Here is a 23136-nt window from a genome sequence, read left to right on the forward strand (position 1 = left end):
AGCGGTGGTGGTAGGAGGGACCAAGTACCATAGGAAATCCAAAACTAGTTACCATGGGAGTTAAGGACTTTGCCCATTCTTCCCTCTGACCTGCTGCACCTCTTCAGTAGCTGTTCTTCAAGTGGAAACATAAGGAATTTATTTGGCTGCCTCTGATTTCACTGGAGTGTTTACTAATTTGGCTTTAATATTAGAATTCATCAGCAAGACTGATTGGTGTATCATACAGAGTGGCAGGCTTGGCAGAGAAGGAAATTTCCCACACAGTTTAAGAATGGTCCGTGAATTACCAGGTTTAGAGTTTGATAGCAGTTGGAAGAAGGATGCAGCAAGTCTTGTATGAAGAAAGGAGCCAATATAGGAATTAAGAAGGTGAGTTATGGTAGGGAGCAGGAACATGCATGTTTTATGCATTTTATTCAGTAGCTATGGGTTTGTTTTGGGTTTAATGGCGTGTGGTTTTTAAAAGGAAGCTTTTGCTTAAATGCAGGTAAGGTATTAGGTTACTAATAATAGGAGAGGCACTGGTAAGTGTGCTGGAAGCTAACCTGATAAATGCACTCAATAATGAGGATTCTACTGCAAAATGCTGAGCCCTGTGGCTATGATCCAGCAAAGTGCTGACAGCAGTGGTAGCGCTCATGCGCTTAAAGTTAAGCATTTTCCCAAAGCGCTTTGATGGATCAGAGCTGGAGTCCTTATCACCTTGCTAGGAGTGAATTGATAATAAGAGTCTTGTGAGTCAATAGTATTTATTCTTAGGCTTCACAACTAAACCACTAATGGAATATAGGGAAATTACAGCTCTTCTGTGGCATGAAGGAATCTGGCTCTGGTCTTAACCACAAACTGTTCCCCAGCTTTGGGAGAAACTTAATATCTTGATTTCCAGAGACCCTAGAAAAAACAAAAACAGGTATTGCAATTCCCTGTGGATCTGCGCCCTATGGGAAGATATTCTTTCATGCCTGTCTCCCCTGCTCTGGCAGTCCTTTGTCTCGGGTACGCCTCAGGCCCGGGTGCAAGCACCTGCTGGGGACAGCGGAGAGCCCTTTTCCCTGAGCCCAGGCAAACCGTGATGCCCTAATGTCTCCCTCTCCCTTCCTGGGATCAGGATAAATTACAGCCCAACAGGAACTGTCTGTGCAGGACTCAGGGCTGATGCTGCTCTAGGTACAAATGAATTTATGCTAGGCCTGGCAATTGGAAAGAAATTTCCCAAACAGTGAATTATGGCCATGGCCAGTCTTGCCGGGCCAATTTTTTTAATTTTTTTTTTTTCTAAACAGTCTGTAGCTTTATGAAGGGGATTTTGCACCACGGTGCCTGTGACTCTGACTTTGGAGTCCCTGCAAAATACAGGTGAGTGTTTGCAAGCATTCATGTTTCAAGGGCAAAAAATGACCTGGATTGATGTTACAGAGCATGGTGCCCTTTGTAGCCTTCGTTATATAGACAGTCCTTAAAATTCTCATACGCTGGTGTTCCTGATAAGGCGTTGAGTATGTTTGTTGAGTGAACAAGCTGGAGGTAATACTTCCCCTCCCTCAAGATGACTGTGCTCAATATTCTACAGTTGTTTATGATAAGTCTTCTCAGAAATCACAAAAGAAATGGAAATAACAGAGTACAGAGGATTTCTCGACAACTGAAGTGTCAGGACATTTCTCATTTCTCTACATTCCAACAGCGGGCATTTCCAATGGTGACCATGCTAGTTAGCTCATGCTATCTGGAGATAAACTACCGCTAATGTCATTAGTCTCATCTAAAACTTTTAAGATTTCCTGGGGGGGTTCCTATCACCTGCAGTTTTCTCTTGTGATATCTGGTCATGTTTTCCTAAAGCCCCATGCCTGCAAATCGTGTGAATCTTCAGGCAGCTTACACTCAAAGAGTACACGTCTCACATCCATGATTGCCAGGAGCCAAAAGCATGTCTGTACAACTCTGTGAACAGAAGGCAAATGGCAAGAATCCAATTTATTTTTTTTAAATCATTTGCTTTTAAGAGTCTTGCCCAAGATTATGTGGTGTTTGGAGGTGATAGGTAGTGATATATGGTAGATTCCATTAAATATTCTGACTCTGTTGTAGTCTTGCCTCAAAGGCTCTATAGCTTAGTGCCCAGATCCTGTGATGTCTTTAGGCTCTGCTAGTAATCCTGTCGCAACTGCAATGTATGATAGCTGTGTCACAGCATAGCTTTGTTTTGGCCATTTTTTAGAAGTTACTTGCTTTTTTTGTGGCAAAAGCAGTGATTTTTTGAAACATTCATGCAGTCAGCAACAGGGCATACAGAAAGGAGTGCCAGAGGTGAGACGTTGCTACGCCTGCCTGGGTTGCCTCCAGAAAGGTAGGCGCTTCAGCGAGTCTCAGCAATATTTTGCTAAGGCAGAATATTTTGTGAATGGCAAAGCTTGTGTTAGCTGCATCCACACTGTCCCTCAAGGAGTATGTGTTGAGGCCTAATTTCTTAAAATTAACACCATACTTTGATTAAGAGGAAAAGACTACATACAAATGCTTTAAAGCTATGCATTTTATTGTTTTCATAACTTATGCATCAATAATCAGTAATCAGTCTTAATAACAAGGTATATTTTATAGATACATTTTTATAACACAAGTTAATGTAATGAGGATTTGAGTAGTGATTTTGTACATGCAGTAATACTGCTCTCTTGCTATTTGTTCTTTTAATACCATTTTATAGGAGTAGCTAAATATCACGGAGTGTTCATCAAAAGATTTGCGGCAAGAAGCAATAGGTCCTTATGGGTGGATCAGTTGATGTTAGCTAGTCACTGTTAAACAGAAGACACGTGGTTTCCCTTGGTTTTTCTCTTTGCTGTTTCTCTCCTTGCAACCTCCTCCAGGAGATGCTCAGAGAAAAGGTGGCCTTGAATTAGGTGAATTTAGCATGCATGCACCCCTCCTTCCCCCAAGTTGGGCTAGCACAGTGGAATTACAGCAAGAATAGAGTATTGGGGCATAGTAAATCTTGAAGCCTTAGACCACGCTGGTGCATTGCAGTCCCAATCTCAACCAGGCATATCTCCTGAGCTGTTACACAGATCAGAAGTAAGAGATTAACCATTATCCCTGTGCTAATGCAAATTGCATGCAGATTACTTCTGTTATTTCTCTAATGTGAGTATGAATTGAAGTTTTTTTTCCAACCATGAGCACTCCTCTGTAGTGGGGCTGCTGGTAATTAAAAGCATCGGGTTAGTAGTGTCCACAAAACCACAGCATCCATCCTGCTCTCTCTGCCTTCAGCAAAGGTATTTTTCTGGTATCTTAGGTTCAAGGGGTAGAAGTCTAGAGAGAAATTATCTGAGGAAAGCTTTGTCAAAGAAAGAACAGGCTCTCCAAGAGAATTAGGCAGCAATTTGGGTTTCACCTTGCACGAACCCAACCCTGTGTCCAGCTGGGAGGCAGTCAAGGTCTGGGAGCACGTTGGCTCTGTGACCAGCTTGGGCTTCAAGTCATGTCCTGCTGTCGAGCTCAAGGAGCTGGATTTAATCTTTTAGGGACTGGGATGGGAACCACATGAAAGATCGCCCCTTTTCATACGAGATAAATCTGGTTCCATGGGTTAGCCATGGACTCATGTTACAAAAATGGGGCCCTGCCTTCTGTCAGGGCCACTGGGTGCTTGAATTGGGTTCCTCTCTCTTGTGTGACCTCCTCCGTTTCAAGGTATCTCAGGTTTCAGAGGCATTCAAAATGGAGGTGGGTAACAGAGACTGCAAATTGCTCCAAGACCTGGCATTTACTTCAGGTGTTTGTTTTGGGAGGTAGAAGATGTGAAGAAACACTATGTATTCGTTGCCAAGGAAATTTGAAGATTGTGTTCTCGTTTTGGTATTTGATGTGTGAAAAAGATCAGCGTGAAGTCCCCATCTACTCAAGAAATACCTTGAAAAATCATTCAAAAGAAGATGATCTCCGTCTATGAACCATGTTTTAGGATTGGGCTCGTATTTGGCAAGGTGTTTGGATTTAATCCTGGGGCTAAATTTACCCCCTTGCACTATTTAGGGCCTATGCGTCATTGAAATCCCATATAAGGTCTCAGATAGAATTGAAATGGCATTTAATGCTACGTAGTCCAAGGACCTTTCATTCCCTGCACTCAGTTTTCAGAAGCACTTACAAGCACCTGCAAATTGGGGTCCAACCTGTTTGCCTAACTAGCCGGGCATGGTTTGCAACTACTTGTCCTCAAGGGACAAAGAGTTTTGAAACCCATTATCCGGCAAACTGGGGTACACTTCGGGATATTAAAAATTGCAGCACAAAAGTCAAGTTATGACTTAAACGCTAAGTTCTGACCCAGGTATAATATCTGCAGTAAAAGTACCCTTAGGGGACATATTGGGTGTTAAGCTTTTCTGAAAGTATATCATTTCTGTACAGAAATGCAAAGAGATAATACAGTGAAGTCTTTTTTTTTCCTCCTCAAAACAGTGTTTCTGTTTTAACTAATGTATGTATCTTGTTTAAAATGAATCTACTGCTTGAAGCCGCCTGCTATTTCACATGCTTTTAGTGTGACCTGGTGAATAATGCAGGTCTTGCGCCAAGCTCTGAAGTCACCAAGGGCTTGAGAAAAAAAATTCAATAATTTCATTAATTAGAAACTGAGTGAAAAATTGCAGTATACTAGGCTTTTGAAGTGGAATCAGAATTACTTGTCTTGTGGTTACTCTTCTGATACAGGTTTCATTTTCTTCAATTAAACCTGGCTTTATAAGTGCATTAATGATAGCATAACTATTTGGTTATATGATGACAGATGAAGGTCTTGATTTAATCACAAACATGAATTTGACTTTTAAATCTTCTGGCACAAATTCAGACTGCAAAAGAAACGTGGCATCACATGGAGGGAGGAACCGCAAGGTGTATTACGAGGTCTGAAGTGTTAGATCCCAACCGTTTGCACATACAGGGATGTAATCACGGTAAGAGAAATTGCAAACATATGAAAAACACATGAAAATACATAGCATAGATGTCTATAAAAGGTGACGTCTATATCTGTAGACATCTATGTCATAGACGGCTGTAATGGCAGCCAGGACAGAGATGGTAGCAGCAGGATCTTCCGCTTTGATGCCTTAGTTGTCTTTGGAACAGGACCTGAAGCCCAGATACCTGGAGAGCCAAAGGAAGGAGAGGTGCCAGCCCCTTTGCCCGTGTGAATCGGCATCTCTTTCTGGGCTACTCTGGGTTGTTCCAAGTGAGAATCTGTCCTGGCAGAAGTTAAAGCTGGATTGAAGGTCCTGGGCTGGTGGCTTGGTTTTTGCACCGAGGGTGAAAGGACTAATTTTTTTTTTTATCAGAAGTGGAAAACTTCACTGGCTGTGGGGCTAAGGGTGAGATTGGGAGCCATTGGCTGTTGTTTCTGCCAGAGTGAAAAATACCAAGGCAGAAGTAATTGGGCTGGAGAGAGCATTAGATAGACCATGAGATGCAGAAACTGGATTATTTGTTTTATCTTGGTGCAGTGGTCATTCACCTGATAGCATTAGTTTCTCTTAAAATACAATTAACATTTTATTCCACTAAGCATCATCGTATATTAGACATTAGTGGGACACAGCACAGTATTTTGTAAATACTGGGTTTGGTGCCTAGATGGCTAATTCAGTGCTAATGTCATTATTAAAGGTTGCAGAGGAAGAATGTCCTAAAAGGGCTATTCCTCATGAAATCATCTCCTGTGGTTATTCAGATGTAACTAATGATGCATCTTCTGCAGAAACTTTTATTTATTTGGTATGTCCCCTTATTCTTCTTAAGAAATGTTAGAACAAAAAAAGGCAGAATCAGTTTTCTATGCTTTTATTTGCTTCCTGATTAATTTTGGTCTCATGAAAGCAAAAATGTACATTAGCAATTTCACACCTTGTTACATCTTCTGTTTGCTTTCACCACACGCATGGCTGTTTTCATGAATGGTGAACATAAACATAAATGATGTAATATCCCTCTTCGATTTTGAGTGTCTTGCTGAGAAATTAGTGCCTATGTGCAGATTACTTGTAAAGCAACATGTGAACAATTCACGACGTACATCTACCCTTTGTAGTGTCAAGGCAGGGATTTGAACAAGACTTCTGCCTGCTTACATAAGAAACTGGGGAGATTACAGCTTTATATATCTTGACTCTTACATGAATTTATTTTTTTACCTGTTGTACTCCAAATGGAAGTGCTCCGTGGCTTGCCTTCTTTCTATTAAGAGGATGCTGCCCTTGCAGAAGCAGTGACCTTTGAAAAGCAAGTCTCAAGTAATCCTTTTATTTTCCTGAGATCATATAGCACAGTATCCAGTTGCAGGCTTTTAAGATGGAATGATTGCAGACTTTGTCCGCTTGCCTGGATTGGATTACATTTTGTTCGACAAAGAAAACTCTAAAATACTTACACCTTCCTTCCTTCAGTTCAGAGCATCGTAATCTACATGCGTTGAGGATGCAGAGTAACTGCCGTATCATCCCAGCCCGCTGGGATTTATTGAGTGTACTTAATTGGCCTTTATCTCATGGTTACACTTTAACACTTCTTTTGAAGGAGGTTCAAAAAGGATACAGTTACTCCTTTTCTAATTTACTTTGAGAGTTGCATTACTCATTTTCTTATCTTCCCTCCTTTTCCTGGTAGAGCAGAGCATTCTGCAGAGCCCCAATTGAACGTGTTAAGAGACTTGAACGGCGAGAGATTTAAGTCCATGAAGGTGTTAACTAGCAAAGCTTTTTACACACTGCTTTTTAAAGAGGATGCTCTGTTTTAGGGGAGTAGGGAATTTGATGGGCACTTTTGGATGGCTGGTGGTGCATTTTGTGTTGTACTGTGCTGATGTATGTGAAGGAGAGCTAAACTCCGAGGGAAGGATTTTGCAGCAGAGTTCATGAGCACTCCCATTGTTGTCTTGTTTTTAAAGCACTTGTGAGCCTCGGTCCTATAAACAGCTCAGGAAACCTCAATAAAGTGGATGAAAAGTCCATTATTTGGTCAGGCAGTCTTGACACTGAGAACTGCATGGGTTTCACCTTCCTGAGAGGTGTTCAATACCAGGGAGGGCTGTGGACTCCCCTCGCTGCACTTCTCCAGTTTGCTTTTGCTTATAGGAGTTTAAGAAGGTTTAATGCTCAGCTCTGACTTTCTCCATCCTGCCAGACCTCTGCTGCCAGCCCTGCAAGCCTGGGATGGCGTTGCAGGGATTTGGGGGCATTAGAGAACAGTCCAGAGGGACACGGGTCCCTTTTTCTGAGTACTTCGGTGTCTCCATCCCCTATACATAGCATCTGAGTGGCTCCTAATAGGAAATGATCAGTATCATCTGTTTAACTAGGGTTGTAGAATCACCTGTTATTTGGCACCACTACCCCACAGTGAGACTTGTTTTCCAATGCCTCTGAAAACCATGTAGCTCCCTTTGCATTAGAAGGGAAGTTCGTCCTATTTTAACAGAGTTCACTACTCACTGTGTCTTCTCTGGGCTAACACATCTGACCACGTGCATGTGCACGGACCGTATATCTCACATGCACAACTCAACTTGCTGTGCACATGCATGCACATCACATATTTAGGCACCTGGATTAATTAATGGAAAGTCCTATGCCAGGAGGATTAGCAGTTTGAGTCTAGGTTGCTATTTGCCTTCACATAGCCCAAAAAATTGTGGAGGACATCAGCTGAGGGTAAGGTGACTTTTGCAGATGAAAATCTGTTGGTGATCACCATGTGGTGCCTACATAAGTAACATGATCATCATTCAAATCAAGGTTTTTGCTTGCTCAGTGGAGCAGTTGTGAGCACGGTGGTGAATGCACAGCTAAAAAGCAAGCGTTGTCTGTGCAGCTTGATGCCAGCTCTCCAACAGAAAACAATACAGAAATGGCCAACACCTTTCAGGACCCTCCAAGAGCCAAATGGGGGAGAGATTAGTAAACAGGAGTGAGAAAAACTGGGGCTGAAGAGAGACTGAGATGCGGGAGCTTGCTTTAAAGGAGAAGGCTCGCTGCTAGCCTTTAGTCCAGGGATAATTGTCTGGAGCTCTTCCCTTACTGTTTTTGGCTGAAGATCAGACCTGGCAAAATTAATTTGTTTGTCTTTATTTTACTAAATGGTTTGGGGTTTTTTAGTATTATGATAATTAACTAGTCCTGCATATAGGACAAGTTGTTTGTTTGTTTTTTTTTTTTTAAGTAGTTCCAAATACATTTTGGAAGATAAAATGTGGTCATTTGCTACTGCTCTTTGCACTCAGTTCCCCATATGGCCACAAAGGTTTTTGCCATGGGTCTCCCCAGCCCCCCTGTAATCCTTGCCGAGAGCTGGCCTGTCCGGAAGGTGAGTCGAAGGCCCTCGGCCAGGCGTGGGCTGGTTTTTCCTCTGGAGAAGCTGCTCTTGGCCCTGCAAATTAGAGACTATGAATTTCTCCTGTCCCCTTTTCTTTTCACTCAGTGTGGTTTCCTAATCTCTGGCATGAAATACCTGGGGTGTTAGGGTTGCATTGCCCATAGCAACTTTTGCTAGGGAGTTGGCAGGGGTGGTAACAACCACAACTTGAAAAGCCTCTGCAGATACTGGGCTGAAAACAAAGGATCAAGCCTGTTTCTGATGCACGTGTGTGCTGCAAAGGGCAGATAACCTTTCAGGGCTGCATCTTAAAATAATAAGCAGAACTGATATAGCTGCTTTCATGCTGCGGCTTCCCCAAGCATGCCGCAAACTTCCGAACTGTGATGGCCATTAAAATCTTTACAATTGCCGTTTGCAAGGAATTAGCATCACTATGCGAGCTGTAACACCCCAGCGATATTTATGGAGAGCAATTGAATTGTAAAGGTTGTAATGGCCTTGCTACCCTGTTCCTTGCCTCTGGAAGGAGGGGGCTGAAAGATGCCTAGGCTTTAACTACTACACAAGCCAAAAAATAGATAGTTAAGGAGCCCATGTAACCTAAGGTCTTCTGAGAAATACATACCTTCAAAGCGGCTGAAAGAAGGGAATATGTAATCAATATGTAATTCTGAAAACGCAGCCCCCTGACACGTTTGAAAAAGCAAGGTGTGGGGCTGATGTGTTTGAAAAGTGCTTGAAAAGACAAGGTTGATGTGTAAGCTGCTGATGGTAGTTCATGTTGTTACTTTGCTCAGGTGGGTGATGCTGGTCGGGTCCTCAGCTGCAGGAAATCTGTGCAAGTCCAGTTGTTAAAAATGGGCAAATACCACCGAGGTGAAAACAGACCCCGCTGATCTGCAGTAGCTAAGGATCGCCTTGCATTTGAGGATGCGCTGACAAGTTTGACTTTGTCAGGGGCAGACGGTCTTACTAACCAGAGTTTTTGTCTGTTCTGTTTTTCTCCTGTTTTGCAGCACCTTCTCCAGTCAGTAGTGTGAAAAAAGGGAAGATAACTAAAAATAGCATCTCCCTTTCCTGGCAGGAGCCAGATCGACCCAACGGCATCATCCTGGAATACGAAATCAAATATTTTGAAAAGGTGTGACGGACTGATTGCTGAGCATCCCAAGTACCTTCTCTTTACTGTCCTCTTCTTTTAGTTATAATTATTTGAGTCATGGAAGGGAATGGAGCGATTTTATGCATAAATCAATGTCAGATTGATTTTGCAGTAAATGATTAGGAAGACTTGAAATAAGGGTGTTGTTTTTCATTAGTGTGCCACTTCTCTTGAACAAATACATTAAATCTGCATGTCAGATTCCTCTCCGGCCTTATCACATTAAGACAGAGCCTGCTCATTTGTTAAAAATAGGAGGCGTTGGGGATCGGACTTCTATCTCCCCCTGGAAACATCAGGCTATCCCTTGCCTTTGGTATTTCAATTTCTCACTTGGTTTTGCATCCACGGTGTAAGGAGAAGAGAAAGGTTTTGCGGAGAGATTGTATCTGCTCTGACATGAAGAAGGGCATCCTGGCTTAAAAGCTTGCCTGGGTTTTCCAGCTCTTGCTCTCAGTCTAATGGAAAACACTCTCTCTTCCTACAAAACTTGCCTCTCCTAGTCTTCATTTCAAATGGCAATTTGTTCTCTTCCTGCAAAATTAATGCAGTTTAGATGAAAACAGTAACAAATGCGCTTTGTCTAAATAGCATCTTTTTAGCACTGCAGCCTTAGATCTTTGGAAATCTTAGATTTCCAAAAATCAGGTTTGCAAGAGGTGACTGAATAGCAGTTTCTTGCCTTATCTGGGATTGTAAGATGTTCTTTTTTCTTCTGAAACAGCCAGGCTGTCCACAAGAAAAGGAGAGGAAAATAATGAAATGGAGTCACAATTCACTTTTTTGGAGGCTTGAATTTCTATTTTAAGGAAGATCTTCCATTAGTTTTGTCTATGACCCGGGTTAAACCACTCAACATGGACCAGAGCTGGGTCCTTACTCCTCCTGTCTTCTTTCTCTGACCATGGGAGGGACCTGCTCAAGTAGCCCATGCAAACAGGGGAAAGAATTTCAGAAATCTTCTGCATCAGGATAAAATCAACGTTATTTTTGCAGATGAGGGAGCTTGAGCAAGGGCACAAGATGCATGAGTGGCTTAAACAGGGCTGAGGTTTTCAAAAAGATTAAAGCACAAAGCAAGAGTCAGGATATGCTATTGCTGGAAATAATCCATTACTGATTCTTTTATTAACTTGTTTGAATGACTGTTGTGGCACATTGAATCCTTATTGTAGAGTAGCCTGGGAAGATTAGCTTCTAGAAACCTTGATAATGAGCAAATAATTAAAGAAAAAAAATCCATATATTTGTTCATTTTACTTAGTTTGTTTTCAAACAAACTGGGGGGGGCGGAGGGGGAACTGACTTAAAATGTTGTATTTGTGGTCCAGAACTAGTCTTAAATAGCTTCAGTAAATAGTTCTTCAAGTGCAAGTCCTTCACAGGGAGGTAGCAACAGCCAGTCCGAGTTTATGCTGTCTTGATTTATTTCTTTCAGGCTGATAGTGAAGCTTAGTGTTTTCTGTAGGAAAGCTCAAGTGTTTAAATGTTTGCAGAAGCCAACAATGTATTGAAAACCTAATTGGGCTGACATACAAGCAAAGGTGTGACCTAATATTCACTTACTGCTTTTTAACCAGTCATTGAGTTAGATTTGGGATGTCGTCCTTAATCCTTCTTGTATGTCGCTGCTGTCACTTATATTCTCTCCGTTTTCAGCCCTTTGTAAGGGTAAATTCACAGCGTTCATTTCCAAGGCATGAGAATGATCTATATTAAATGTTTCAGAAAATTGAGTTTTGTCAGATCGCATTCTGTTAAGAGAAATTGCTTCTTAACAATATACACACACACACACATATTTCTCCAAAACAGTCTTGTGTAGCTACAGGCTTCAATGAGAAAATTTGTAATCCTATGTTTGGAGATTCACAGGGGCCTTATCCTTATACTGTCTATGGAAAGTTGCCCATTAAATTAAAAAGAAAAAAGAAAAACCAGTTCAGATCCTAAGAGCTATGCAGAAATCTTGGTAGGGAATTACTAAGAACTCCTGTTTACCTGATAATAATTTGGATCTGAGAGGATATGGTGAATAAAAATCAGCTTCCAAGTTTGTAGTCCTTAATTTATGAGCTCTTGTCTAGATTATGTGTTACAGTAAATAATTCTAAGCGTAATTAGCAAGCATTTGAGCGAAATTTTAATCAAAGAACTGAAACTCTTTCGCATTAGAAACTGATGTAAATGAAGATTTATTTCAGCAAATTTTCTTCAAGTTCGTTGCTTCAGAAGAACAATGCAAAATTAGGTGTTTTCCTGGAGTTTTGGTTTATTATTCCCTTCCCAAGGTCTAATTCGTGGTTCTAAAAATGTTGGCATGAAGTTGTACAATGTGTAATACATTATTCTCTTTTAGGCCTAATTACATTACTGGGAAGTTGTTTTGGTATAAATCAAAATCCCTTTCTAAGGCGATGGGACTTTTTTCCTCTTCCCCGTGCCTTAGGATTGATCTTTGTAGGATGAAGCTTTCCACTGCCCCGGCCCGTGTGCATCCCAAGCAATGAAAAGCTGCTCCTACTGAAGATGCTGGTTTGGTCCCTGTATTGTCATTTATGGGTGGAAAGTCCCTCTGCTCTGTTTCAGAGTTATTGATTATAAAAGAGAAAATCAGATCTCATTTTGTACTGCTGAAAGGGCCTTCAGAGGAGGGGTTTTGGGGAAGATATCTTCAAAAATGTGTATTTCAGTCATCCTTTGTAACGTTGCTCTGGGGGTTGTTAAAAGTCTTACCTTCTCTGAGAGCCACTATTTGTGTGTTTGAACTTTGTGTTTTTTGTGGGGGGTTGGGAAAAGGACCAGGAGACGAGCTACACCATCATCAAATCCAAAGAGACGACAATTACAGCAGATGGCTTGAAACCAGGCTCGGCATACATCTTCCAGATCCGAGCCCGGACAGCTGCCGGCTATGGTGGCTTCAGCCGAAGATTTGAGTTTGAAACCAGCCCAGTGTGTAAGTCCTTTTAATTACTGTCAGCCCGCATCTCTGGAACGGGTACCAGAAAGGAGTCAGGGGATCGATACCTTTGCAGAGAGCTCCCCCTCATCCTGGCCTCATCCCTTGACTTTGGAAACATCAGGCACATCATGGTTGTGCACCAGACAGGCTAACACATCTGTCCTTGCTTCCTTGTCTCACATGGTGGGGCAGGAGGTGAAGTCAGGAGGTCTTCAGGCGCCAGAAATTCATAGTGTTCCCTGCTTAGAAAAATCCTGTATTTATGAGAGCTGATGCAAGAGAGGAGAAGGGGCTCTCCTCTCAGGAGGAGAGAGGGGATGAGACCTGCTCCTTCACACCTCTTAACGGCTGTCTGCAGAGGATGCTGAGCTCTCTTGAATATCTGCATCTGGGGAAAAAATCCTGAAATGGTGTCTCTCTGCAAGGGGAAGAATTGAACCAATGTTAGCTTCTTTTGCTGTAAATTCCTGTCAAGTTGAAAGATGGTTTCTGTTGGCTGCCAATGCCACAGCCTGGAGAAAAGGAATTTGACTTGTGATCAGAAATGGGAAAAATGTGCACTGCAGGCACAAGACTTTGCTTGGCCTGTTAGAAATTTGTGGGGTTTGAAATTTTTTCTTTCTTTTTTTTTCCTTTTCCCTTTTTTCCCTTTTCCCTTTTTTCCCTTTTCCCTTTTTTCTCTTTTCCCTTTTTTCCCTTTTTTCCCTTTTTCCCTTTTTCTGCTCCTTTTTTTTTTCTCCTTTTTCCCCTTTTTTCTCCTTTTTCCCCTTTTTTCTCCTTTTTCCCCTTTTTTCTCCTTTTTCCCCTTTTTTCTTTTTTCTTTTTTTTTCTTTTTTCTTTTTTCTTTTTTTTAAATTTAAAATTAATCTGATCATCCAGGTCTGGATTCTGGAGCAGATTCTGTGGCAGGGTGAACTCCCAAGACATGCAGAGGCTCAGCTGCTTTCCCTGTGTTCAGGCACAGCTGTGGGGAAATTCCTTTTGTCCCAATTACTAAATTTTTGCAGAGGTATCAAAGATAATTTTCTTCCCCAGAAAATATGTTCTATCTATTTCAGTTTGTACAACTGTCATTTATTAATTTTTTTATACTGTTTGCATGGAAGAGACATTTTGTGCTGGAAATACTCTGTTCATTCCTGTGGGAAAGAGCCAGTTTTCTGTATGTTTTCCTTAGAAATTTAAATTTGTCAATAGTTTGATTACTGTTACTCCGGTTCATTTAAAATTCATCATCTTTGAGAAGAAGATGCCAGGTTGTCTTTTCAATGCATGCTGCCTTTGAAGCTGTAATAGATTTTAAAGGAATCATTATACATGTGCAGATGTAGCTGTGGAGCCAGTGATTGAACTAATACAGTGCAAATTACATCACGATGCAAACATTAATGCAATAAGAATGGTCTATTTAATGTATTTCTTATTGCATTAACCATTAATCGTGCCCTATAAGTAACAACAAAATCACGTTATGCCAAAAATTATTTTATATTATACTAAGGGAATTTTGCTTGCAGTTGGGAAGTTTCTAGTTTAGAGTCACTTGAGTAATAGTGTTTCAGACTATTAATAAATGATACATGAAATATAAGCACATTTGATCCAGTGCCATCGGTACCTATGATCCTGGTCCAAAAATAATGGCACTTCCATAAAGCCCATCATGTAAGTATCTGTGTTGATCGGGATTTTTTGAGGACATCACGTGGTAATATCTTTAAACACTTCAAACCCCTTGAGTCATTTAGTCACACTAGCACCCCAGTCTTTTTAGCATTTTAAAGGGAGAAGAGTGAGGAGGAGCTCACTCTGATACTGAGGAGCTGCCGGCATAGTTGGAAAAATACCTGTGGTATTCTGCATGGTCCCCAGTTTGGGAGCTGGGAACTGTTCCTCTGTTGGACTTGAGCTCTGGCTGAAGCAGGATTTAACCAGATGCTTAAATGCTTGGTAGAATTGAAATGCTACTAAGCCTCAGTATCTTGCAAAACGCAGCTCCGTTTGACATCTAAAACCTTTTAAAAAGCGATTTTCTTCTTTTTCCCAAGGCCCTATATAAAGTCAGTATTAGTACCGGGAGTGTGACCAGACACCCGCTGCTTTCCTATACGTCCTGGAGAATCTGAAAGCAAGCACAGATCAAAATCTCACTGCTACATCGGAGTTCAGATCTGAACCTCTTGTTAGAGCCAAAGCAAAATATTTTGATTCAAGCACAAATGAAAACGTTTCAGTGACTGTTGTGAGAATCAAAAACAGCCTCCAAAATCACTTGGACCGAACAACAGGTTTTGTTTCCAGTTTGCAAGGTTTCTGTAAAGTTGTTTTTAATACATTTGGAGGAAATATGAAACAACAGCCTGAGAAGTGCAATGAGGGGAGAAGCTGCAATTTGTTTTGGACTCTTCTCTTCTTCCAAATTTGGGGGTTTTTTTTACATACTGCTGCCTGCGTGTGCAATTCTGCAAAGCGCCACGGTGCAGCCAGGGCTGCATTTTTCAGCGGAAGTTTTTTATTTGGGTGGAAGCTGTTGGCTGAGTGTATCCACTTGCTGCTGTCCTCCTTTCCAAATGCCACCGAGCTCATCTAGCCCTAATAAAACTAACCGTGCCAAAAGCTGGTTTTTGGCTGGATTGGTGAGCTAATCCAGCTGGTCAGCCAGGTGGGAGTGGGAACATATCACCAAATCAGGGAGGGGTAATGCAGGTCCCGGCCCAGCTTTAAATGGCAGCAAGGTCCCAGCTTGGCTTATGAAGTCAGGCTTTTTAGCTGCCAGAGATCACAGCAGGATTTATCTCATTTCCCCATCCCTCGAGCTGTGCAAAAAACCACCAGTCACAGCTTAATGTTCTCCTTTAAATGTTTTTCTTTTTAATTATTTTGTCAAGAAAGCAATAAAACATCATCTTAAGGAACCTCCATAAATTCATGAGGCTAATAAAATCTCTGGATGACGGCACGGGTTTGGAGCAGTTAACATTAAATATTTAATGTATCGGAGCCAATCCTTCTGAAATCATTTACATTGCTGTAGCAGGTCTGCACCGCTCGCTGTTGAGCACCAGAGAGCTCCTGTACGAAGAACTACTTGAAACCCATTGCAGATCAATGTTTAATGCCATACCTTTTCGTCTTTCTTTTCTTTTAACAATTAATATGGGACTATATTCAGTTATTTTATAGCCTCCATAAAGTTAATCCTGTGCTAAGGACCCCTTTTTACTTCAATCATTTAGTTAAAGGCTTCTTCAGTGCATAATCGATTACCTGGGGTGGATAAAGCTTCATCCGGGGCTGGCACGAGGATAGGAGCCTATAATGAGGTTTTTCCCTGCACAGCAGCAGCGCCTACACTGGGGAGCTGGTTTTGCGGGGAGGAAGCCAGATTTGTACCCTGGGGTGGTTGAATATATGCAGCTAAATAAGCTGGCAGCAGAGAGGGCAGGGTGAGGCGGCTTTGGTTTCTGCTTGGGGAACCCCACATGAAATCCCTGGGGGAGAGATGGGCTCCCTCCCCTGCAGTGCAAAGCAGATAAACAAGATGTAAGTGGTGTTAGCATTTCCATTTTACAGGCTGCAGGAGCTTGCTCACCTGTTCTTACTTAACCTGTGACAAAACCCAGTTCTCAAACAGCTTTCCTGGCCTTTCTGCTGGCATCTTTATCATGGGACTCATCTCCTGCCTTTTGGCAGGAGGGCTCTTTACAAGGCATGGGCTGGGAGAGTTCTGCTTCCCTTGGCTGATAAAAAGACCAACCAGTGTATGTGTCTTAGCAAATTCCTGTTTTACAGAAGGCACCTTCTGACCATGTGATATAGCTGCCACAAGGAGTTCGTTTCTAATTGTTTATAGCTTCTTGAAGTGCAGGTAATGCTGTTTATCTCCGAGATCTTGCTCATATTTCTTAACAATAACATTCCATAAATGTTCTCTCTCTGCAAATGGGAGTCTGTGTGATTTCTAATGCAGCTAACCCAGGAAGACAAACTTGAGTTTGCAAACTCAGAGGCTGTGTTCTGAATCACTTTGGTTTCTGAATTCAGTGATGAGATGCGATTTTTTGGGGGTTTTGGCTTGGTTTTGCATGTGTTTTTGGTTTCTTTCCACCCATTCCCTTTCCAAACTAGAAACAGACAGCAAAGGGGGAAAACACAAACCATAAAAGAACAAACGAACTGGTAAGACTTGAAACCTCACTGGCAGCCTCACTAGAAAGACTCATGTGAGTGCTGACTATCATTTTAACCTTAATCTCCATTTTCTGTTTCTCATCTCAGCAGTAGCTGCATCCAGCGACCAGAGCCAGATTCCTATAATTGTTGTGTCTGTAACAGTGGGAGTCATTCTGCTGGCTGTTGTTATCGGTTTCCTTCTCAGTGGAAGGTAAGAGAAGCAGCTGTATATTTATACTTCTCCAACTTTTGTAATAACTTTTATCTGACCAGCTGATTAGCACGATTTAGGTGAAAGCAGCACGTGAACAAAGCTGTTGAGCGGTAGCACTGTGAAACAGCACGAGGGTGGGTTGATTGATCTGTTTGGACAAGCAAAAGGTTCATTCACAGATGTAGTTCACTTCCCAATGATTTTCATCTCTGTATAGACTGGCCCTGATTATTTGACTTGATTCTCACAGGAGTGTTTTCACATTCCTTTAAAAATAAGCAGAACATGTTATTACAGGTAAAATATCCTGAAGCCATATGTTTGCACTCAGAGCTCACAATGGGCTTTGCTCTCAGAAAAAAACTTGACTTCAGGAAAACATTTGCAAAGAAAAAGAGAAGAAACCCAGCCGAATGGCCAAATACCTCAAGTTTTGGTCAGGTCTGGATTTCATTTTTCATGTGTAGGACACTAATGTGTTCCCCACGCACTAGTAAATTACACAGAGGTCAGCCCACGGAGGGAGACCATCAAGCGATCCCATTGACTTCTCATGTGCTTAAACATAGGCAAGTGATGAAAGCCTGGGCTATACCATCTTTGACAACTCTAATGGAAGTTGATGGAACTTGTTGGTGAACAAGGGATTGTGGTATTGGGGGAAAATCTGTCTTCTATCAGGATCAGTTTGTACTGCGGCACTGAATTCGTGTAGCAGCCAGCACACAAGGCACTTTTTTCATGTACTATACATGTATTAGTACATTTTTTTTTAATGGCAGTAATCAAACGATGCAACGTCCTTCATGCAAAGCAATGTGAGGTGCATGTGTTGATAGGGCTGAATTTGTTTTCAGGGCAAAGTAAGCATTTATGCTTCTAAAGTACCCACCAGCCCACTGTTGCTTTCATGATACAGGTCTGTCTTAAGCTTGGGTCTGGCAAGGTGGCTGTAAATTACAGGATATTGTAAGTGTTAAGAGTACTTGCAAGATAATTGCAGAAGAACTGCACTGATACCGAACGTATTGGCTGAGGGTCTTATTTCCCAGAGGAGGTAGAGTGTCAGTCTGCGAACGCGGCGTGGTGAAATCCAGCCAGGCCGAGCAGCTCTGTCCCCGGGCATAAGGCATCCATGGAAGGGCACAGTTTATTTCCTGTCTTAAAAGGTAAGTGTGCTGCTAGACTCATCTCCACTCAAGGTCAGAGACTGACAGTCTCTTCCAGCTCAGCCATTCGAGCTCCCGTCGTCTGCTTTGAGTGACTTCTTGGGCTTAAAAATGGGAAAGTAAATGCTCCTGTCTGCACGAGAAGCATGCAGTGGCGTGGGGGGATGAATGGCTACAGGCCATTCACACCAGGGGCTACAGGAAAGCTAAAGCCAAAAGGACTTGGCTCTGAACACTGTAGGCAGAAGTTCAAGTCTCTTCTTAAAAGCTGGAGGTTTTGAGTCAAACCCTCCTCCAACAGAGTTGGGGGATGTGGACCTTGGCCTCCCACAGCCTGGATGCGTGCTTGTATCGATGCAAACAGCAGGATGCATGCGTGGCCATAGGGAAGCTACAGATGTAGCCTGGCACCTCTGCAAGGAGGAGTCTGCGGGGGTGAATCTCAGGTGGAGGGATGTATATCCCTCTGTGGCTATAAGGAATTGCAACTGTGTGGCAACGAGCAGCTCTTGCTCTTCCCACAGTTGCTAGCAAGCGCTCGGGACCCCTTTGGGGAGGACGTGCCCTTGCAGATCTCCTTTTTGCTTGCTGGTCCAAGCAAGCAGTTGCAAAGCCTGAGCCATTTGCCAGCAATTCTTGTTAGTTATGTCTTTTTGTCCTTTGCCCTAATGGGCTTTCCAGGATGTGCTTCCTCTTAGCTCTTTATCTCATGGCATGTTTATAAAAGCCCTTGTCTCCTTTGGCTAGAGTTTTATCGCCGTCTCTGCTGCTGCCTTAATCCTGCTACCTTGTACTCACACCTCTCTCCATGGACAGCTGCAGGTTCCCAGGAGCTTCACCATGGTGCCATGCTGGACATATGGGAAGGGGCAGGCACAGGGAGCTGAGCTCTCGGTCCGTTTTTATCTTTTAAACCCTTCCCCTAAACTGGGAAGAACCCAGTCCTTCAGCTGGAGGTGGTGGAGAAGCCTCCAGCGCCGAAGTTCGGTCCATCGTTAGGGAATTGGCTTCAAAACCACAGAGCTTCTCAGCCTCTTTGAGTTCCTGTGAATTTTAAAGCCCGTCTAGTGCGTTGAATGACCCATGAGAACAGAAAAATAAACCCCAGAAGCTCAAAAAACTGACAGCCAATTTGAAATTAAACAAAGCAAAACAAAAAAATGGCTTCTGTTTGGAAGAAGCAGAAATGCCACTGAAATGTGTCAGTCATGCTGCTTTGCCTTGGATATGATTTCGAGACAATTCGTGGAGTGACTCTCCTGCTGTGACACTGCGGGGACGATAAACACGTTCCAAGTCGTGGGGTAATCCCTTTCTGAAGCTGTTAACCTGTTTCTGGAAGACGCTTTCCTGTATCTTTGGAGTGGTTATGTTGTTCCAGTGCCTGGTTCCAGGGGGTTAAATTTCCTTTGCTAATTCTTCCCCATACTTGCTTGTAGAAAAACAGACATTTTGAACTCCAGGAGTTGCTCCAGCTGGAATCACCACTGCTTTCCACGCCAAGCAAGCTGTGCAAAGCCCAGGCTCTGTCTTTTCTGCTAATGTAGGAGAGCAGGTATGGCCCAGCAGCAAAGCTAAGGAGAAAAACCCTCTTGCTCTGCAGCAGTGAGGACGTAGCCTGGCCAGGTCCTGCAAACAGGCTCCTAGTTGCTGGCTCTGTGCTGCTCCCAGGCTCCCAGGAGTTGGAGTCCCTGGGCACCTCAGAATTAGGATATTCCTCCCTAGGATGCTGTATGGCATCTCTTTGCGCCTATCCTCCCAAATGCTGGGCTGAAGTGAGCGGGAGCTTGAGAGCAGTCATGCAGTGAGAAGGGGATGTGCTCCTGCTCTTGGCAGCTTGGAAAGTAATTTCCCAGCCGTATGATTCAGAAGCTTGCTGGACTCTGCAGGCTTTTTATTTTCCGCTGGGTCCCCGGAGGCAGACGTTTCCACACTTCTTTCCCTTTTTTTGCTTTCAAGTATCTCTGCAGTTTTCTCGCTTCTTTTGAACGAATGTAAATAACAGCTTGGCATTTCCTGTTGGCAGCTGGCCCTAAACCAAAGGTCAGCTGAACGGTAGTCACGGTGGCATTTCCACATGCCAGCGTCCATCTGTGGAAACGCGCTTTCTGTCTGAAGCTGGAGGTTCCTGGGAATTTGAAACTAAATGCACTTTGCCCTAAACAATTAAGCTGCGTTTCAGAGCTGATTTACTTGCAGATGCTCAGGAAAACTCCTCCTGTAAATAATGTGTCCTCTTGACCAAGGTCATAAATGCCACAAAGCAAAATAGCTGATCACTTTTTTAAGTTATCCCACTCTTTGCATCAAGGGCATATTAATAATATAATGATCAGGATTACAAATCAGAGAGATTCACTAAATCAGACCGTAGTTGTCTCAGCAAAAAAAGAGAAGTGGATTGAAAATCTATTATTAAACCAGCTACAAGCATTGAATTAAAGAACACAGAGTTGTTGTTATCTTTGTTTTGTTAGGATTACGCGTTCTCAAAAGCACAGTGCGTTTTACAGATAGAGCAAGGCTATAAATTTTGCTTTCCTAGCAATGCTTGAATTAGATGCCGCTTGGCATCATTGTTCCTAATTGAAGTATGTATTAATCTAACATCATTACAGTCTTTTTTTTTACCCTCTGCGTCGGACAATGCCAGTCACAAAGATCTTTGTGCTCTGTCTTGCAAGGAGCAATAAGGTGCCACAGTCGTCGTTGTGGCATCAGCCCCTTTCTTCCTACAAACCAAGGTAGGAAGCCAGTTTTGCATCATCTTGGGAAGGAGACCCACTGCTCGAGAGCAGTTCCCCCTCTTTTGTACTTCAAACCAAGCCCTGTTTGTAAAACTGATGGGGTCTTAGGGTGAATGTTAAGAGACTGCTGGTCCCTCCGGTCCCCCAAGCATTTGAGCTTTGTAGCACTAAAAAAAGGCATGGGCTCTTACAGAGTAAAATGGGGATGCTATTAGGTCAATGCTGAGCATGTTTGCAAAAGCCGCTCAAAATAACTAAGAGGTATACTGTGCATCTGCATTTATAGCCAGCTACCCCTTATGGATGACCTTTCCATCTCAAGTGATCTTCCAAAGGACCGGAGGGAGTTTTTTATAGAACTTAAGAAAAAAAATAGATTTGAAGCAACAAAAAACTGCCCCTTGCCCTGTGTCATGCCTATATAGAAAGTCTCTTTCTGGCAAGGAACTAGCCTTCAAAAGACAAAGCAAAGACAAATCTTGCCACCTGGGTATTGGCAATTAGAGACTTCTGCACCAGAGTATCCATCCTTGACCTTAGCTGATTTAGACTTTTAAATATCAGCCCCTGCAGTGGCAGAGGGCTACTTTCTGGACACAAATATGTGCATCTAGTTAAAAAGTGACTTTCAGGGAGTAGAGAGGGTAAAAGGATTGTGGTGTATATCCTAGGTCCTGAGCCAGCGTTTGCAACCTTCTGTGATGTGGAAGGTCAAAACGGATGAATTTTTCCACAACCTCCCCCCCATCCTATTTTCCAAGATGTGTCAGGGCTTAAAATAGTTTGCTTTTTTGATACTTCCGTAGGAAATGGGAGACAGTTTGTAGATAACGTTTTTCATAGAGAGAATTTTTCCAACGTGAGTCACAATTTTTGTTAATTGTGACTTTTAAAAGGATTTTTATCTCTACATTCTTCCTTCTTCCTACAGGACATTGTCTCCCATGATTTATAGCCACTTTATGATGCTGCCTACTGCCAAATATTCCCCACGATTCACCTGACAAGAGGAAGGATTTTGTTGGAGAAGCTATTGCTCTGCCAAGTCAAAATTCCCATCCACCAAGAGCAGGCAGGGTGTGGTCCTGCTTCTGTTCGGGTCAAGGTTTTTACTACCTCCGTCACGTTAACAGCCTCTTTGCTCTTTGGCGGTACGTTTTCCCAGAGAGGAGCATTAGCAGCATTGGTATACAGGACCCCTCTCTGAAAAAAAGTGCTCCAGTGCACCCTTCTGCACAGGGTGATGCCTTCCCAGTGCCGGTGTGGAAATCTGCTGCCCATAGTCCCCATCTGTAGCATCCTGCCTACATCAGCTTGGCAAATTTGGCTGCTCCAACATCTTTTTTCTTTCTTATTCTTAACACTTTTTGGCTTAGTGCTTCTGTGCAAACACACGGGGCTCCACAAGCCAGTCTGAGCTGCTGCAGTTTTGAGGAGGGTTTAGGGACCTAGGCTAATCTGCCTTCAGATGACTTTGGCCCAGACAGAAGGTGAGAGTTGACCAAATCTGTAATTAAGCTCCAAGCCCATGAGGCATTACCCTTGAAAGCAGCATTTCTGAGTAATTCTGGCAGCAGCCAAGGGAAGGGGACAGGAGAACCGTCATGAACAGATAAGTGGCTGGTGTAAGCTTTGTCTGAGCAGGGGAAATGTGGGGGAGTGCAGCAGTCAGTGACGAAAGCTCCTCGCCTTCATTCAGATGATGCGTTTGATGGCATTGTGCAAGTCCCGTTTCCACTTCGAGAAGGGAACCAGGCTGCCCTTCAAGCTGAAAATGGAGCCCGACTTCCGTGGTAGCAGCTTCAGGTTCCTGCTTAGCACTGGTGAAAGTTCCGTGCGTACGTAGTGTTTTAAAGTGGGGTTTTACAGTGTCTTGGCTGTGGAGTAGGTAGAGGATGAAGAAGAAAATCGGACTGTCGTCCCCCTGCACTTCTGAATATGTGGATGTTTCACCTTGCTTTGGATGCTAGAAGTAGGAAGCGTGACCTCTCCTGGAGGCATGCCATGTTGCAGCCCTTGGCCTTTTACTGAGAAAAAAGGTTATCCGTACTTTCTTACGGCTTAGACATAGCAAAGTATAATGCCAGAGATCTTTACAAGTGCAGTTTCTTTCCCTGGAAGTGTTGCTTTCCTTCCCCATAGTGATTGCATAGATATCGTCTGCTTGGGCTTTTACAAGTGCAGTTCCTTTCCCTGGAAGTGTTGCTTTCGTTCCCCATAGTGATTGCATAGATATCGTCTGCTTGGGCTTCTGCATTCTCAGTTATTCTCGAACAGTGCAGAGATATACTTTAACATGTGAACTAGGTGTATAGCTCAGC

At 42.9% G+C, this 23136-nt stretch overlaps 1 protein-coding gene across 2 annotated transcripts in view; it reads left to right on the plus strand.

Annotated features, from left to right (window-relative positions):
• EPHA5 (EPH receptor A5) overlaps positions 1-23136 on the plus strand; it is an 86922-nt gene that overhangs the window by 26528 nt on the left and 37258 nt on the right. The window contains exons 3-5 of one of the 2 annotated variants that reach the window (XM_009573797.1): positions 9402-9526; positions 12347-12506; positions 16791-16896. In XM_009573797.1, coding sequence (XP_009572092.1) covers positions 9402-9526; positions 12347-12506; positions 16791-16896 — 391 coding nt within the window. The remainder of the gene's footprint in view (positions 1-9401; positions 9527-12346; positions 12507-16790; positions 16897-23136) is intronic. The other variant, XM_009573796.1, reaches the window with a different exon arrangement.

Source organism: Fulmarus glacialis, unplaced genomic scaffold (assembly GCF_000690835.1).
Source record: "Fulmarus glacialis isolate BGI_N327 unplaced genomic scaffold, ASM69083v1 scaffold10983, whole genome shotgun sequence".
NCBI classification, from domain to species: Eukaryota; Metazoa; Chordata; class Aves; order Procellariiformes; family Procellariidae; genus Fulmarus; species Fulmarus glacialis.